The 18,756-nt window shown below is 34.7% G+C and overlaps 1 protein-coding gene across 4 annotated transcripts in view; it reads right to left on the bottom strand.

Moving 5' to 3' along the window:
• Clc (clathrin light chain) overlaps positions 1–17,310 on the bottom strand; it is a 49,208-nt gene extending 31,898 nt beyond the window's left edge. For 3 of the 4 annotated variants that reach the window (XM_089088510.1, XM_089088512.1, XM_089088513.1), the window contains exons 1-2: positions 17,187–17,310; positions 4,248–4,394 (exon numbers count right to left, since the gene is read on the bottom strand). In XM_089088510.1, the coding sequence (XP_088944636.1) occupies positions 4,248–4,392 (145 nt within the window). In that variant the 5' untranslated portion in view covers positions 4,393–4,394; positions 17,187–17,310. The remainder of the gene's footprint in view (positions 1–4,247; positions 4,395–17,186) is intronic. The other variant, XM_089088511.1, reaches the window with a different exon arrangement.
• Positions 17,311–18,756: the final 1,446 nt, after the last annotated feature.

Here is an 18,756-nt window from a genome sequence, read left to right as displayed (position 1 = left end):
CCCCACTTTACCATCAAAGTGAACAAAAAAATGTTTGAAATTTAAAGCAAACTTCTTTTGATGACAATGGATAAATTATGAATAATTCCAATAATTAAAAATATGTTTATTTTAAGTCTGTATTGCTGGATGAGATTTATTAATGTGTTTATTATAATATAATATATACCATATCATAGGCAGCGCAATAGCGCTGCCTAAGTAAAGAACGATGTTGGCACAATGCATTATTTATCATTATTATTTTTTTTTCCTTTAGACCAGGGCGCTTTCTATCGAAGTAGTTGTCGTAGGAACTTGGAAAAGGGCACATTCGATTGAAAATTTGAATGGCTAGTGCCCTTTTTAATAGTCGAAAGTGATTGGAAGGTAACTAACACCCCTTCCACGCCCACCAGTTCCCCAAACACATCCAATTAAAATTTTAAGATAGCCATTTTGTTCACCGTAGTTTATTTTTAGATAGAAATTATGTTTTTGAGGAGGACACTCCCCCACAGCCCTCAGGGCAAGGGTTGTAAGTTATGCCCTGGGGGCATATAAGGTTTTTATAGAAAGCGTTGTCGTATAAACTTCAAAAAAGGCTCATTCGACTGGAAATTCAAAGGGCAAGTGCCCTTTTTAATAGTCGAAAGTGATTAGAAGCAACTAACCCCCCTCTCATGCCCACCGTTTCCCCACACAAATCCAAACAAAATTTTGAGATATCCATTTTGTTCAACATAGTTAAAAATTCTGGAAATAAGGTCTTTGAGGATGACCCCCCCCCCCCAGCCCTCAGGGCAAGGGTTGTAAGTTATGCCCTGGGGGCATATAAGGTTTTATTGAAAGTGTTGTCGTAGAAACTTCAAAAGGGTTCATTCGATCTGAAATTGAAAGGGCTAGTGCCTTTTTTAATAGTTGAGTGATTGGAGAGCAACAAACACACCTTTCACGCCCACCATTTCCCCAAACACATCCAATCAAAATTTTGACATAGCCACTTTGTTTAACGTAGCTAAAAGTTCTAGAAATTAGGTCTTTAATGATGACAACCCCCTCACAGCCCTCAGGGCAAGGGTTTTACTTTATGCCCTGGGGGGCATATAAGGTGTTTATAGAAAACTTTGTCGTAGAAACTCAAAAAGGACTCATTCGATTTGAAATTCAAAGGGCTAGTGCACTTTTTAATAGACGAAAGTGACTGGAAGGCTTGACATTTTTATAGTAAAGATCGATGCGGGTACAATGTATTATTATTATTTTTCTTTTTTAGACCAGGGCACTTCGTATCGAAGGAGTTGTCAATGGAAATTACACCATCAGATTCACTTATCAGATAACCAAAACGTAGACGTTTCAGGCTTCTATCTAGAAAAATGGGAAAAGTTGTATTTTCTACCAGAAGAAAGATCACGGAGGCTTTTATTATTATTATTATTATTTTGAAATTAATTTTTACTCCGAAGTTTTTTGAAAATTCCCTTTAAATGTTCAAATTTTATCGGATAATGCTAGAGCAACGCAGGGCTGTATCCAGGATTTTTTTTTGTGGGGGGGGGGGGAGGGGTTACAAAAAAAACTTTAAAAACATATCAAAATTTGTTTTATATTCATTTTTGTTATGTTTTTACGAGTCAGACAAACATTTGGGGGGGGGGGGGAGGTTTAAAACCCCTATTTGAATTAATGTAATCATATGTGACAAGTAAATTCATGTAATCACATTTGATTGTGTAAAATCATATTCAATAAAAGTTTTGCATTGTCAACATTTTCATTTGTGTAGAAATTTACCTATCTGAAGGTCCATGGTCATCAGATATATATATATATACTATATATATATATATATATATATATATATATATATATATATATATATATATATATATACATATATATATATATATATATATACATATATATATGTATATATATACAATAAGTATATATATACTTATTGTTATATATATATATATATATATATTATATATATCTGAATTTGAATTTTATTGATGTACTTAAAATATACATAGATCCCTGCAAAAAATTCCAACTAGGCCCCGCACCTACTCGATCTGGCCCTGATTCCCCCTACCCTTAGTAAACTCCGGATATTCGAAAAGAAAACCCTTTTGACATATCAAGCTATTTTTGATTTTGTGCAAATACGAAAATATTACACAAAAACAGGTATAAACAAAGTTCCATAGCTGCCAGTATCAGAATTCGACAGAATTCCAAAAGCTGCGGACACTTTAGCAACACAACTTGTATTTTGACAGCTTTTCTTTGTGCAAAAAGTATTTTTATATGTAAAATGGTATTTTCAGACAAAATCTGCCAACAAATTTGAAAACTGCCAAATAGTATTTCTACTTTGCTACCCTACTTTTTCCATGATGGTACACAAAATAATTACACACATTCTATGTATATACACACATAGAAAATATTAAGGAGGGGAGGAGGATTCAGATATTTTTCCAAAGTTTAGAAAAATAAAATGCAAACATAAATTTTTCACGTCCAAACAATAAGATATTTTTAAACCAAAATATCTCTGCTGCGAAGTTTCCTGAAATAACGGGGGGAGGGGAGGTTTTACTTGGTTCTTAAACAGATCTTTTCCCCCTTTTTGTAAGAAGGCCGTAGGTATAAATAGTATCATCACAAAAAAATTTTTCAATACCCTATTTGAACTGTCCTGTCCCAAGTCAGGCTAAATACTTCTACTCCAAATTCTCAAGGTTTTTACACAAACAAACTCCATATAGGCTAAAGGTATAGGCTAAAGGTACCGATGATTCGCCAGTGCAATTTTGGAGACTCTGTCGAAATTCTTCTTCAAAACGGAATAACTCTGCTTAGCCGTGACTTGGAGCGACATCTCTTGAAGCCGTTTTTGTATTTCAATGATAGGAAACGTTGACACAATATCCGGTACACCCAGATAAGAACAGAACATTTAATTCATTCAGTTTCCTGTTTTCGACAAGAAAGGAGCTTCTGACAATTTTGCAGGTATGCAATGTTCAAACTGCTGTTAATTTATTTCTTTTGCGAATATCTTGTAGTGACGTTGTCGAAATTTTCGACAGACAGCACCAGGCCCTGTCAAAATATAGGCGACTCTGTCGAAACTTCACTGAACATGTAAAACAAATGAGAAATAATTGGTGGCAAAATTCCAGGGTCCACTGACAAAAATATAGCTGTCGAATTTATGGGTGCCCGCTACTGCCAAAAATTACAGAGGTTCACATGGAAGTCGGTTTTTGCCTTTCCTTAGCACTTATCAATGAAACTAATTTTTTTTTTCAAATTTGGAAAATCTTATTTTCTGGGGGGGGGGGGGGGGGGGTTTGGGTAACCGCCTAGAACCATTTCATAGAAATATAAAAATTGCCCCCCCCCCCCAAGAAAAAAAGTCCTAACCTATGTTTTTGATGAAGCTAAGAATCAGCATATGAAAATAAAATCCACCAAATCAAATATAATGGCAATAAACTTCTTAAATTTCTTGAAATCCACTCCCGTTTTCCTAGACCCTACCCCTTCCGAAATGCTAGTGAAACATTTTTGTTATACTAAATTCTGTTTGTATCTAATACTGTAGGCCTATATTAAAATTTGTTAAACCAATTTTTTTTATACTAAATACTACATACTTGAGCAATTTTGTTAGTTTTATTACTTCTACTTTTTGAATAGTGTTTTATACTTTTATACATTAAATGAAGTTGAAGAAAAACAAAGAAACAAGAATATAGGTGAAAAATACACCAGGTTCCGCCCACAGGTATTCCCCATGTATTTCGACATGTGTCAAAAACATGTTGTTGTGTCGAATTTGTAGGTGAAAATGCTCTAATTTCGGAAAATCGGAGTTTGGTACCCTTTTCAGATAAAACTTCAAACTTCTCATCAAACAGTTATGTTTCTAAATGTTTTTCCTACATACTGAAACCCTTTTCAAACCAAAAGTCTTTAAATTAGAACTTCTGGAGTAGAAAAAGCATTTTTTTTTTTTTACAAAAACTGTTGAATCATTGGTACCTTTACCCTACTCTTACAAACGTTTATATAACATACCTAATTCATATTTCTTTATCAAATTTCAGCATGTCTACCATATATTTCCCAAAACAAGGAAAGGAAAGGTAGGAGGGCTTTTAGTTGGTCTTTAAATGGGTTCTTCTACCATATGTGTGTGCAGGTGGGTCAGAGGTATCAATTGTATCTTTAAAAAAAAAATTTATTACCCTGTTTAGGTTCAACAAAAGTACTGGGCATTTCCTGTTTTATATCTAAATCATCAACAATGCCTGCAAGGTCATTTTGTTCTCTTGCAAGAAACTCTGCTGCTGGGTCAACTTCTGCTGTAAAATCATCTCCAAAGGCACTCATTTCTGAAAAATAAAAGTTTAGTAAATTGAACTTGATTTCTCATGATTGAAGGCTTGTTTCAGCCACCCTAAGTGCTGCTAGCATTTTCTTGTTATCATTGAAACCGAAATGTTAAATAACCAAACACTTGCTGATATATTGGGTATTTTAGCATTTTGTTTAAGTAATTTTCAGAATTTTATAGTGTTTCCTTCAGGAGAAATAAAACCACCAAATAAGTGCCAAGTGGTTGATCAAACATTAAAAGTTCACTTTTATAATACACAGAGTGCAAGATGCCATCAAAGTTCAATGCTTTTGTAGGAGGAAGCAGTGGAGGTATGTACTTCAAAATACCTTCCTATAGGATACTTGAAGCTCTAGAATGATGCCCTACAGGTGAGTTTCATTGACCTTCCTCAACTACTTTCCAAGATGAACAAAAGCACCTCATCTAGAATTTTACCCTTTTTCTTGCCTATAAGTTTTAATTCCCTGTCTATAGCCCAAGGTAAAAATATATACAAATACATTCTAAGACCACACTGGTTATACATGCCATGAAACAATGAAGAGAAAATATACTAAATGAGAAAAAAAATCAAATAGCAGAGAAAAATAAGGGCAGTGTCAGCCAGTGCAACAATATCAAGCAAAAATAAGCTATTTTTTCTCTTATGAAGTCTACTTCAGAAGGTTAGATTGTCTTTTTTTCTTAGCCCTGAGGGCGACTTGGCAGAGGTTCTTGTTGAAATATTTACTTATTTTCGCTTCATATCGTTCCACCAACTGACAATATCCTTGTTTTTCTCTGCTATTTTTTTTTTTTTTTTTTTAACAAATCGTTTTGTAGGCCTACAAAAAATATATAAGATCCCATGACTAACATTAGGACAAGATGAATACACTACTTGATTCCTTTTTTATTCTCTTTCCAAATATTATAATCAATTTACTCACAAACATCCCCTCCCCCACTCTTGTGGTCCTATATATTACTGTAAATTACAGCTTGGATCAAACTAAAGATTTGTCCTTGTGAAGCTCAAGAGTTGATGTTTGAAGTTGTCTTCATTGTAGTTTAGTGCCCAGGTGCTGTTGGATGATTGGTAGCTTCCCAATAAAGCTTACACACCCTTGAAAACCACTCAGCATCCAGGCTTTGTTTGAAAATGTCAACATATTCAGTAGTAACTGTGTCTTCAGATGGTTTTGTTCCAACTATTGATGATTCTTGAGGAAAATAATTGAGTGCAAACACTGGATAAGGTACAATGCTTCGCAAGTTTCAGCCAATGATCTCTGGTTCTTCCATTAGGATTAGTGGCGGATCCAGAGAGGGGCTAGGGGGGATAGCCCCACCCCCTCCTGGGTATCCAATTTACACTAGATAAGATGGGTAATTGGTTTTGTTCAGTTGCCAAACATGAGAGGAATCCGTGCGCCCAACCAAGGTCATTGACTGTCTGGCTAGCCAAGGTCATTCACCTGCACCTCCCATTCCTCTTGCAGCAACGTTAGTGTGCTAATGCTTCATTCGGTGTTCAGTGTTCGCTCAGTCAGTGATCATGCAGTTGTGAGTTTTGAATGATGAAAAAGCTGACTAGTTAGTTTTCTCATGTCATCTGAGTCTGGCCTTATCCATTTTTCCACAATTGTTTGTCATGTTCGTTAGGATCATCCCTTCTTAAGTTAATTTTCTAAGTTTTCCTAATCCATTGTTATTTAAATTAAGAGTTTACATGCTTATAGCGAGGTCACGTATGGGTTTAAGGTTATTGTTCTATTGAAATTTGTTTGGCAGGCAAATATCATGTTTCGGAAAAGTATTAAATGACAGTGAAGCTAACAAATTTTTATAAGAAACCTGGAAACCATCGTCTGACTACAGCTTTCCTGTAAATTTGGAGGGAAAACAGTCAAGGAAATTCAGATATGAGTGGCTCAACTCATTTAACTGGCTTGTGTACAGCAAAAAACAAAAATGTGGTTTCTTCTGCAAATACTGTGTTTTATTTGGCCCAACTGGTACTGGATTGGGCAGTCAGGTAAACCATAGTGGTCTGCTAGCATATGTTTTGTTAAGAGTCTTCATAACCTTTGTTCAGTTTCAGATTTTTGGGGATGGGGGAGGCTGATAATAATTTTCTGTGCATTTTGAAAGTAAGGGCGTGTAGATTATTGAACAAAAATCTTTATTGAATCCACTGGCTGCAGTCTTGTTTTTTGTTTTTTTTTTCCACAAAAATATTGTGTTTCTTTGTCTGCAATTCAATTGTATAATGAGTGCAAAGATATGGATGATACTTCTTATTTGGGAATAATACATACCTTGGATGGGTTCTTTGCTACTTAGATTATCAAAATTCACCTTAAGAAGTTTTTTTCCCTTATAGTTCAGATTAATGATTTGTTTTGACATTTTCAATGTTCCAAATAGGTGGTAGTTAGCTTCACTTATGGATATGTTGTCACAGCTGCTTGCTAACTTGATTGGGTTTTTTTTTATTTCTTTTTTAGTATTATGTACGTATTATATAAAATAATATTTTTATTTTCTTTCCAATTCTTATTGTGAGCAAAGCTGCAGGTAACTGCTAGTATAAAATAATATTATTATGAGTCAAAAACAAGTTTTTTTAGTTGATAGAAATGATAAAAATAGTTACAGTAGCAAAATAAAACCATCAACAACCATGTCTATTTTCATTTTTTAGGATCCATACAAGTTTGTGAAGCAACCACTGATGAAATACAAGAAAGCTTTAGAGGATTTTCGAAACCATCAAGAAAGAGATTATCACAAATATGCAGTTCAAAAGGCGTCAGAATTTGTGAAGCTGATGGAGTCCAAGGGTAAGACAACCGTAGCTGTTTTGTTCGATAAGAGCAAACAAGCCGTCATTGATGCTAACAAACATTGCCTAAACCCTATTATAAAAACGGTAATATTTATCCTAGAAATAATCTCGCATTAAGAGGACATAAAGACGATGGTTTGATAAACTATGAATTTCAACAAGAAGAATTACTGGCAGGCAAGCAAGGAATCTTTTGAATAAGCATGGGCACTGTTTCTGTTTTCTGTTTTTAAAGTACCTGTTTCTCTTCTGTTAATTCAAAAAAACAGAAACAGATGACCTGTTTTTTAAATACTTGTCTGTTCTGTTTCTGTTTTTTATAATAGCCATTTAGTCCTGTTTCTGTTTTTTTTCCTACCTGTTTTTCTTCTGTTTCTGATTTTATTTTAGTGATACGAGAATAAAATATTCAAGACTTTCGAACTTACAAAATAGTGTTTTAAATCATAACTTGAAATTGTGAAGAAGCGTGGTTATGCCTAATACAATTTTAAAATCGGAATGTAATTAAAATGATGGAACTCAATGTGTCTAATATATCAAATAGTACTACTATGTTGTTTCAGCTAGGCAGAATTAGGGCCTAAGAGTCAGATGAGAGTAGGTATGTGTGTAAATAGGAGGACATTAAAAGTGCAGTTTAGTTCCACAAAAATAACTTGTTTCTTACTGTAGATTATTCAGTAAATTGAGCAGCAAAGTTGCACAGATACTGTCCACGAGACGAGCAACCATTCTTTATTTCCAATCGATCAAAACAAGCTGCTCTACCAAAACTCTGCTGCAAAAGCCCTGTTTAAGGACAAATTGCAACTTTCTGTGTTTGATAAGCCAGATATGAAACAGCTTATTTAAAAAAAACAACAGAAGGCTTAAAAGCACCATCCTGGGAAACAATCGATCATTGCATAAATGTTGCTGCCAGAAAAAGAAAAGAAAAACAGAAGGCTGCTTTATGGTCTGCACTAAGGCTAGGTTGAGTTGTGACTGCTGGTCTGCAAAAGAATCTTGTTTTATAGATATCACTGCTCATGAAAAATGAGCAAAGGTTGTACCAGAGTGTTTCACATTTCAAGAGGCTTAATCATTCTCATACTACTACTAACATCCTTCCAGCAATCTAAGTTGCAATCAGGAAATTTTTACTGATAGGTAAAATGTTCTGCATTGTGATTCTAGGCTATGAGCACTTTCCTGAACTTCATGTTTTGAGCACTGCCTTCATTTATCTGTTAAGCACACTCTTGGATTTTGGTCCATTCGAAACTTAGCCCCTGACATCCAATCTGAAGAAGATTGCTTGGAATCCTTTGATAAAGTCAAAGATGTTGATCCAACTGGTGAAAATTATTCAGAGAACCTTTCTGTTCCTTGTTCTAAAAACTCGGGAAGTAAAGATACTTTTGCTAAAGACTCTGATGAAACTTTTTTAGGCTGTATGGTTTGACTCAAGAATATTGACTAAAAAATAAAAGGATTCTGAAGTCAGTAGATTTCATTGCATTAACATATCATATTTGGCCTGTTGACCATAAGAATTTGAATGCTGAAAGCTATTACCTTTTTATTTCAAGTACAGAAATACTTTTAGTATAGATATTACTATTTTTTCAAATGATTAAGTTTTTAAAATAAACCTGTATGTACATTTTCAGTTATTCTGCCTTATAATAAGTTTCTATAATGCATTACTTATTATTTCTTATTATAAAAGGTCTAAAGCAGAAGTATTGTATAAGTTTTAGCTGGTTTACTCTTATCCTGAATTTAAAGGGTAACAGTTCAAAACAAAGAAATAAGTTGAATATATCAAAGGACAGTAATAATGTAAAAAAAGTATTCAAAAGAAACTTTAATGTTACTACTTTTTTAATAGTACAATGCTATGAAAAAGATATTCAATGACCCAATTTGACAAACACATTTGTCTTGGTTTTGACTGACTAAAATGATGTAAGACTATCTACATTGATTTCCCTTTCCTTATGAGTATGAGCCAGTGCAATCCTGTTCAAGCAGTCTTCTGTCATGGTTGACCTGAGATAAATTTTTATTCTTCTAAGTGAAGCAAAACTCTGTATGGTTGAAGCAGTTGTGATTGGTAATTGTGCAAATATCTGTAATAAAATTGCTACATTTGGAAATAAATCTCTGTTGCCCTTTGACAAAGCAATTTCACAACTTTGTGGAAGATTCTTGGGGATTGCTGTTTTCCAATGGTCCTGCCAAAGTCCAATCTCTGGGGCTTGGGATAACTCTAATGATGAAGCAGAAATGTCTTCAAAGTAGATATTGGCAGCTTCCAACACTTTTTCAACTGTGTGATTAGAAAAGTTAGATGGAATTAGTCCCTCCAGATGTGAAGCCTCACTTACAGAACTAAATCTGGTGTTCAGCTCCAAAATTCAAAAATGGAATGTGTATTGCAACCTTGTAATACTGCTCTGCATCTTGACCTGGTAACTGGACATTACCTCTTTGTCAGGTGCATGTTTGGGGTAAGATTATTTCTTCTCCTAATTCCAACCCAGTGGCTTGTGAAGATGCAAATACTTTCTTAAAGTCAATGTCTACTTCCAATCTCATTTGTTTGAGTTTGCTTAGTATTGACATTATATAACGTTTTGCAGTCGATAGATCTTATTTGGGGTTTTGGAGAAACTTAATCAGTTTTACAGTATTTGCTAAGCAATGAACAGTTCTGTTTAAGTAAAGTCACTTCTTCTCAAATGTGGCTCCAAAGGCAACTGCCTTGGATGCTGTTTCTGAGTCCTTATCTGATTGTATATGCTCCAGTATTTCAGAAAAAGGATGAATAAGCTCCCTAAAAATAATAAGGCTTTCATGGCATTCAACCCATCTTGTCAGGCATAAGACTTCAGTTTCCTTTTATGGGGTTCTTCAAGAGGAGAATTCATAATTTTATTCTGTAACAAAGACATTCGTTTTGCTGATCCTTTAACAAAATAGATGATACTATCTCCATCATATTCCTTATAGATTGAACACTGCAACTTTTTGTTGTTATACTCAAGTTCAACTGGTGGCTGAAACAATGAGTATAAAATACCAGAGGCTGTTCTGTAAGCAACAAGGCTTTACCCCCATTAAATTTTCCAGACATATTCAAGCCCCCATCAAATCCTTGTCCCTGTAGGTTTGTCAAACTTAATCCCAGTGAATTCAATGTGTTAACATTGGCAGTTTGTATTTCAACTCTGGTTGTTCCCTGCATTTCAACAAACTCAACAAAATCTGCTTTGAGAGATGAGATCTTAAGATCTACATAATGAAGGCACAAGCTCATTTGTTCTTTAGTTCATTTGTTCAAAACCAATCATATGTGAATTGCAATTGCGCCCCCCCCCCTCAAGTGCATGGATACAGGCCTGTCCTCTAGGAATGCTACAGCCTACATAAAAGTGCAGTTTCATTTTTATTTTTTTTTAGCAATATTTCACAGTCTAAGCCAACTATTGGTGAGAAATAAGCATAAAAAAAATGCAAATGAACATAATTAGCTAATTTTTGTCAGTTTGGCCCAACACTTTTCAATATTTACATTAATGATGCTCCATGGGCTGTAAGAAATAAGATGAGCCTCTATGCCAATGATTCAAAGCTTATTGGGCCTGCAGAGTCGTCAGCAACTAGAGCCACCATACAGGACGACCTGGATGCACTTTCCCTTTCGGCCCGCGAATGGAAGCTTGAGTTTAACATCCAGAAGTGCAAGGCGGTATATTTCGGAAAAAGAATGAGAAGTGGCAGTACCATATGAGTGGGGGGGATGGCTCTAGACAATTGATTGGTTCCTTGGTAGCTGAAAGAGATTTGGGAATAGTCGTTAATGAAGAATTAAAATTCAACAAACACACCCAAACAGCAGTTGCCAAAGCATCTCAGACTCTCGGAATAATTAAGCGTACAGTACATAGCAGATCATCTAAAGTCATGACGAAGCTGTACAAGGGTCTTGTGCGACCATTGCTGGAGTTTGGGATGTGTGTTGCCACACCTCTGAATAAGAGTGACCAACAGAAAATAGAGTCTGTTCAAAGGCTTGCAACCAAAGCTGTTGATGGATGCAAGAACCTCGACTATCCATCTTGCCTGAACAAACTACAGCTCCCAACCCTTATCTACAGACGGCGGAGGGGCAATGTCATTATGGCTTACAAGCTACTGCATGCCGATTCCTCTTCTCAGAGTCCTTTACAACTTGACGAATCATCCAGGACAAGAGGGCATAGTAAGAAGCTGCTCAGGAAGAGAGCTCACAGCAGACTCCGCAACCACTACTTCTCCAATAGAGTGGTGGGCCCCTGGAACAGTCTTCCCAATGCAGCTGTCACTGCTCCCTCTGTCAATACATACAAGATTGCCATTGATAAGAATTGGTCCACCAAACCATGGAAAACAGAGTGGGACGCCGCCGAACCAGTGACTCCCCATTGTAACTGACCAGCGACTCTACAGGATCTTTCCTTATTTTGCTGGACAATGTGATTTAAGGTAAGTAAGTGGAAAATTTATATAAGATTCCATTTTCAACACATTCAACCCCCCCCCCCCTAATGGTCCCATCCCTAGCTTTAACAGGGCACTTTTTTGTTAATTCAATCTAGTCATGCATTATAGCTTTTACATCAAACCAGTTATTTTCTCAGTTGGGAATTTATCTTTGTGTGTGATTGAGTAATTAATTTACCATTATATCATTTTGAAAATATTTTAAAAAGCAGATTTTAATGAAAGGAAACATGATAATCTGATTAATAGAAATATCCTACATTATAAAGTAAGATTTTTGTTGTTTTAATGTTTTGCTACTCTCCCAGTGTTATATCCTATTGTTGGTTGTAATCAGTGTGATCCAGAATTGGCCAACGGGGGGGGGGGGTGCTAGGCGTTTGGAGGGGTGAAAGCACCAGGGATATGGAATACCCCCCTCCCCCTAGCAAGGTGCCTAATCTCAGACAAATATCTTGATTAATATCAATCTTTCCTAAACATGGACAACAAGCTCCTAATCTTGCATATGTTTAGATAGTCAAGGTTGGCTGATAGTTAGGACTAAGCTACATGGGATAGGCTGGCTATAATCTTGGAAGACATTGTTTTTCAAACTGCTCAAAAATGACATCAGTTTTGCTGAGATGTCATTATTGAGGGGTTTCAGGCTCTTTTTGATAATTCCTGCAAATTTGTTTTCAAAATAACATTCTACTAAGGAAAATAATAACTACCATTCCTAAATCAGCCAGATGACAATTTTACCTGACAATTTTTCCTCACTAGCCAGATTTTCAGAAACATTTTTTGAAAACTTTTGGTTTCTATGGACTGTTTTATGTTTTGAGACCCTATTAAGGACTTGAAATGGAATTTTTCCCAAAACTGATTATTGAAAGAGCATGAAATACGGCAACATGTGATGTATTCACTTCCATTCTAGCTAAATTATGTTGAAAATTGCAAAATTTACCCATTGATTTTCAAAAAATTGTGGTTTATTTCTAACAATAATAAAAATTTGTGTTCTCACAAAAATCATTGTTGATTCACAATTGTTGACAAACAAATTCATTTCTGCAATTGTTGATCAACAATTTGTTTGTCAGAAAAGGCCTTCTCTAAGATCAGGCTTGAGCTTATATGTGTGTCCAAGCCCACCACAGAACCCTACCATAGAAGTTTTAAGTTCCTATATACAAAAATATGGAACATTGCTATTTTTGCCAGAAGAAAGATCACAGATAAATGTTTATTATAATTTTTTTCCAGGGATGATCATATTAAAATAATGGTCCTAGAAGATCAGGCAAGGGATGGAAAAATATTTGAATGGAAATTGGAAGTTCTAGTTCCCTTTTTAAGTTAGGCTTCACTATTGACAAGGCCTACCAGTGTAGGGGAGGTAAGAGTAGGTCAACAGTCAAGTATAAGCCCCTAGTGTTTTAGCAAAAATTCTTAAGAAATCAAGATATATGCACCATTGATTACTCTATTATCATTCTAGTTTGGATCTAGATATGTGCAATTGATTTGTCCCCTATTTTTGGAAGTGTTTTTTAGCTTTTTTTTTTTTTGAGGGTCTCTGTTTAGAGCTTAGAAGTGACCCAGGCTACAGGATTTGCAATAAGATTTTTTTCAGGAAAAATGTAAATCACACAGGAAGATTTTAAAACATATGATTGGTGAAGTTATCTATCAAATTACTTTAATGTTGCAAGAGGAATCATGGGGTTGGGCCAGACATGGCAACTGGGAGTTGGTTCAGACATTTAGATGTCTGTCCAGACCAACCCTATCTCTAAAAGGTTAGTATTCAGGGTAGAAACACACACTAATCCTTGACATTTTTACTCAGAAAAAAGGAAACACATTTCATATCCTGACAGGGTAATCTGACAGAATATGGAATGTTGATGAGACAGGGGTCCTTAACACCCTACCTCAATCTAAAATTGTATCTCTAATGGCAACAAAAGTTTCATGTCCATAAATCTTTGAAAATGTTTTATTTGTCATCTCCAATTGCCTTATAGAAACTCATAGACTATTTGAATTACCCTTGTTCCACGACTATGTACCTAAGTTCTGCCCTAGGATGGACAGATGATAGACTATCAATCAACAAGTGAAATGACGTCACTTTTATTCAATCTGGAAAAAGGCTTATGCCAGCTTTGCCTCTCAATCAGACTATCTGTCTTGGCTTTTACTCCAATAAGCCATGGCTCTTAACTTTTTCATCACAGTTTACCAACTTGATTTTAATTCAAAAATCAACCAACTCAGCCTTGGCATTCAACTTTGACCTACCTCTGCTGAATGAGGTCAAATTGTGAAAACAATCTACTTTTGCATTGCGTCTTGTGCCACTATGCCTCTGGAGTATATATTCCCACTAGTCAACTACTAAGCTTGTGTACTAGGTACTGAGTTGCAAGGAGCTCTAGATCTAGCTATCCAAAGCAAATGGGTCAATGATAACACCTTCCTTGAATCTTTCAAGTATTTTGTGAAACATATGAAACCAGACAAGACATGCACTTCTCTTCTACATCTGGATAGCCCCAATTCCAAAACCAAATTTCAACTTATGAAGTGGCAGAGCTTAGTTCACAGCATTTTCTAGAAAAATTTAGCATGGCACACATTGTATCCCCTTTTTGACAACTTGAATTTAACAATTCTACAGGGATATTTTCTTGAGTCAAGGTTTTTTGCCCTCTGTAGTAACAGACAGGCAAGTAGAAATCCTTGGCATTGTCCAAGGCCTCTCAGACCAAAAGAAGACCTTCCTAAACATGTTTGACATTCTCTCTCTGTGTCCAACAATTAGCTTACTGTTTCGGAACAACAGGCCTAATATTGGGGATGTACTAAAATAATTACCAACCCATCTGAGAAAAATAAAATAGAGCAAGCAAGATAACAAAAATGAAATAGAGCAAGCAAGATAACAAAAACAAAGAAGGCAACCAAAAAGAAGCATGGCAGACACATAAAATTGTAGAAAGAAGTGATAGTGAATATCTTGATCTCAATGTTGTTTTGAGTGATGGTTACATATGTGCAGTAACATGGAAGACATGAGCTGAATTTTTTTTGTGTTGATCAAATATAAAATATCAAACAAGGTGATTTCAGGGCTTCCTTCATAAGAAACAGTGGAAAGAAATTTGTGTTTCCAGAGATTCCAGATAAGGCAGACATCAGTGCTGACAATGTGGTTTAGAAACTTCCTTACCCCCAAAACTTGAGAAGCATAGATATAACCAACCTGGGATTAATTTAATTTTTTTTTCATTTTATAGGCTATACCTGAAGTTCTTTTTTCTAATTTTTGTTCCTTTATACATATTTGAAAAAGACCTCCAAATCCAATAGTTTAGAATGGTGTCCAAGCCAATTCTAGAGCCATCTAACCTGTGGGTAAGGGTTGCTTCAGATAATTTGAAAAATGAAAAAAAAAATAAAAACAATGTCTTCTCTTTTTGATAAAAAAAAATAAAAAAAAATCAAAGTTAGTCCTAACAGATGTGCATTTTATGGCAAAGTCAGAACTACAGGAAAACTAATGGTTTAGAAGATATATAATTTCAAAATATCATGCACAGATTAACCCTGACCTTCTCTATTTGAAATATCCAGTATTTTTATACCTAAAATATTCAAACTGATCACATCCTTATTGAGAAAATTTAGACAAATTCAATACTGAAACAATTTAATTTCAGTAAATTTGTAGTTTACAACAGAGGCTAATTTAGCTAAGATGAAAGTGAATACATCACTTGATACCTTTTCTTACCCTATGCCTGATTTGTAGCTGATTCAGGAATAAAATTGTACTTTAGCTACTTTTGGCTATCTTGGAAAGGGGTTAGGTTAGGAAAATGAAACTTTCAGGGATGGATCTACAGGCTAAAGTATGTCCCAGGAAGGTATTTTGAAAAATTTACCTCCACTCCTTCTCCCTCTAGAGGGTCCTGACTTTTGATGACCTTTAAAAATTTTTGTGTTATAAAAGTGAAACCTTGCAAAATATTGCTGTGGTTAAGGTAGAAAATGAGGTAAGTAGCTGGTTTGGTACTGAACAAATAGTTGCATTCTATCTCAATAGATATTCTGCTTAAATGAAGTACAAAAAAATTGTGTTCAGCTTCACAACTTTGCTCAATCCCAAATTATAAGGTTTTAATGATATGCAAATACATTTCCTAAATTAAAAAAAACAACAACATTGATATGGCTTAAAATTCTACTCAAATAAAAGTAATTGCATTTCCAGAACTAAAACCAGAGAAAAAGAAACATAACTGAAAATTAAGGTAAAATAGTGTTTTGTCAAAATTTCAATAAGTAGGCTATAGACCTGTCACATAGGCAAATTTCAGGACCCTCTAGAGAGAGAAGCAGTGGAGGTAAGTACTTCAAAAAAGCTTCCCAGGACATACTTTAGCCTGTCGACCCATCTCTGAAAGTTTCATTTTTGTAACCTAGCTCCTTTCCAAGATAGCCAAAAATATAAAGTAGAATTTTACTGATTCAGGAATGGTAGCTATGATTTCCCTTAATCGTGATAGTAAAATCTCATTAAGAAAACACCCCTAGTGCATCAGAAAGTGATGATGAAGAACATTAGTTTGTTTACATTAAGTGCTATTTATCTGATATTTATAAAACTGTATATGTAGCTGTCATAAAGTGTTTGTTTTGATGAAAGAAGTTTTGCTGTTTTTAAAGAAGCTTAGAAGCAATTTTAAAAATAATTTGAAACGGAAATGAATGTCATATTTTGATTGAGGATGAATTCTGATGCCAGTGGTAAGTTTTTCCAAAAAAAATGAATAATTCAAACTGTTTGGTATTTCTCAAATCAAATCACCTCTCAACAAGATTTAGTATTTTTGTATCAAATCACTGCTCAACAAGGTTTAGTATATTTCAATTCAAATTACAGCTTTCAGCAAAATTTAGTATTTTTCAAATTGAATCGCTGCCATGACGTTTCTGTGATAAAAACAGGAAAATTGAAGAGACTTAAAGAAGCTTAGAAGTAATTTTGAAAATAGGCCTAATTTGCAACAGAAATGAGTATTATATTTGGACTCAGGATGAAATTCTGATGCTAGTGGTATTTTTTTTTATCTAGCTGATTAGTCTGTTAATGTAAACCTTACCAGAGGTAAAGTATGTCCCTGGACATACTTTAGCCTGTAGACTCATCCCTGAAAGTTTCATTTTCCTAACCTAACCCCTTTCCAAGATAGCCAAAAGTAGAATTTTAACCCTACTTTAAATCCATTAGGACTAGCCTAAATTTTCAGTCAGCCAGATCTTTAACCCGTAGGCTAGTCTATAAAGTCTACATCCAAAGATTGCTATTGATCAAACAGTTCACTAACCTAGGTAGGCTACTCATGTTACTCTTAGCCTCACCTTTATATAAATAATGTTTATTTTACTTTTGGTAGAGAATTCCAAAAGAGTCTGGTAGTTTCCCAATAAGGAAAACAAAACTAAATTGATTTTAAGGTTAATTTTTCAACACTTTGGATTATTACTTTTAAAGACAAGTATAATGAAAGAAAATACTTAAATTAGATTTTGTTATTGATTTGTACCATTTCTTTTATAACTTGTGAAAAACTATTTGGTAAAAGTAAATCAGTTAATTTTGACTAGCCTCTTTGTTTGCAAATTTTTGTACTATGTAGATTTAGCCATAGTTGCCAAAACAAACAGATTTCAAATTATCCACCAGTTGTTAAAAACTAAAACAATAAGGCCGAGAAAAGCACTGAAGGTGACACCATTCGATGCTGCACGTAGACATCAATTAGATTTTGGCAAGTCAAAAATTAGATCAATTTCGCACATCAAAATTTAAATTCAGTATATATCAATATCTTGAATCTTTGAATGAAGTGTCTCAAAAGTTTTTTTTTTGCTCTGCATAACCGAGAATTCTGGCTCGGATGTTTTGGCAAATCACAGGAAGAGTCTTGACCTTCTAGAAGTCTGTCTTCAATTGTTTTCTGAATGTTTGAGTAAATTTGTGCAGAAAACATTAATTTCGCAGTGTTTTTCTTTCATTACACACAACGGATAAATAGGATAAAGTTTTATTTATATAGAAAAAAACACACCAATCTAGCACAAGAATTCAGTTTCAGAGAAAGGAATGAAGAGCAAGGTGAAAGATTAACTTTTAAGACAAAGATATTGATATTCAAGAAATTGATACTAAAAAGATAGCTTATAGTGTATCAAAACAATAAATGAAAAATATACAAGAAATTACCTGAATATTTGAAACTTCACATACACGAACGAATTTTAGAGGCAATTTAAATTTATCTTACGCCCAACGTTGCAGTAAATTTTTATACAACAGCATTACAATCTTTGTTCAATCACTATAAAATAAATGTAACGCCTCTTTGGCATTTTTCATAAATTTGTTAGGTTTTTACAATGAAGGTCTGTTCGACCGATAGGTCATATTCGTTGTTGAAATACTTAGTGCTGTGTACGAGAACAATATTGCTGCGGCTAAGGTAGAAAATGAGGTAAGTAGCTGGTTTGGTACTGAACAAATAGCTGCATTCTATTTCAACTTGTAAGGTTGATTTTGATAGACTTTGTCCTGAGGAACACCGCAAAGGGTACGAGAGTGCATGGAATCAAATGGAAATATAAAAACTCTTAGACTTAGATTATACAGTTCATTTTTGCTCCTTAGATAAAAATGTTGGCAAAATTAATGATATACTGGAAGTTTTAAGAGATCAGGTTGCCAGAATAGGTTTGAAAGTTAATGTCAAGCAGACTGATGCGCTTACACTAGGAATAAATGAAGGTGAAGAAGTGATGTTGGGTAAAGAGAAGATCGATCAAATATATATTTTCACTTGCCTGGGTAGTATTATTAGCAAAGATGATAGATGCGGTGTAAGATGTGAAGATGTAAAAAGTAGAATAGCCAACGCCCTGGGTTTTATCCCCT

The sequence above is a fragment of the Artemia sp. Qi Xiang Cuo genome, chromosome 4 (genome assembly GCF_049724085.1).
Source record: "Artemia sp. Qi Xiang Cuo chromosome 4, ASM4972408v1, whole genome shotgun sequence".
Lineage (NCBI taxonomy): Eukaryota > Metazoa > Arthropoda > Branchiopoda > Anostraca > Artemiidae > Artemia > Artemia sp. Qi Xiang Cuo.
The sequence above is the reverse complement of the archived record's forward strand: the minus strand, read 5'-3'. Positions and strand labels throughout refer to the sequence as shown.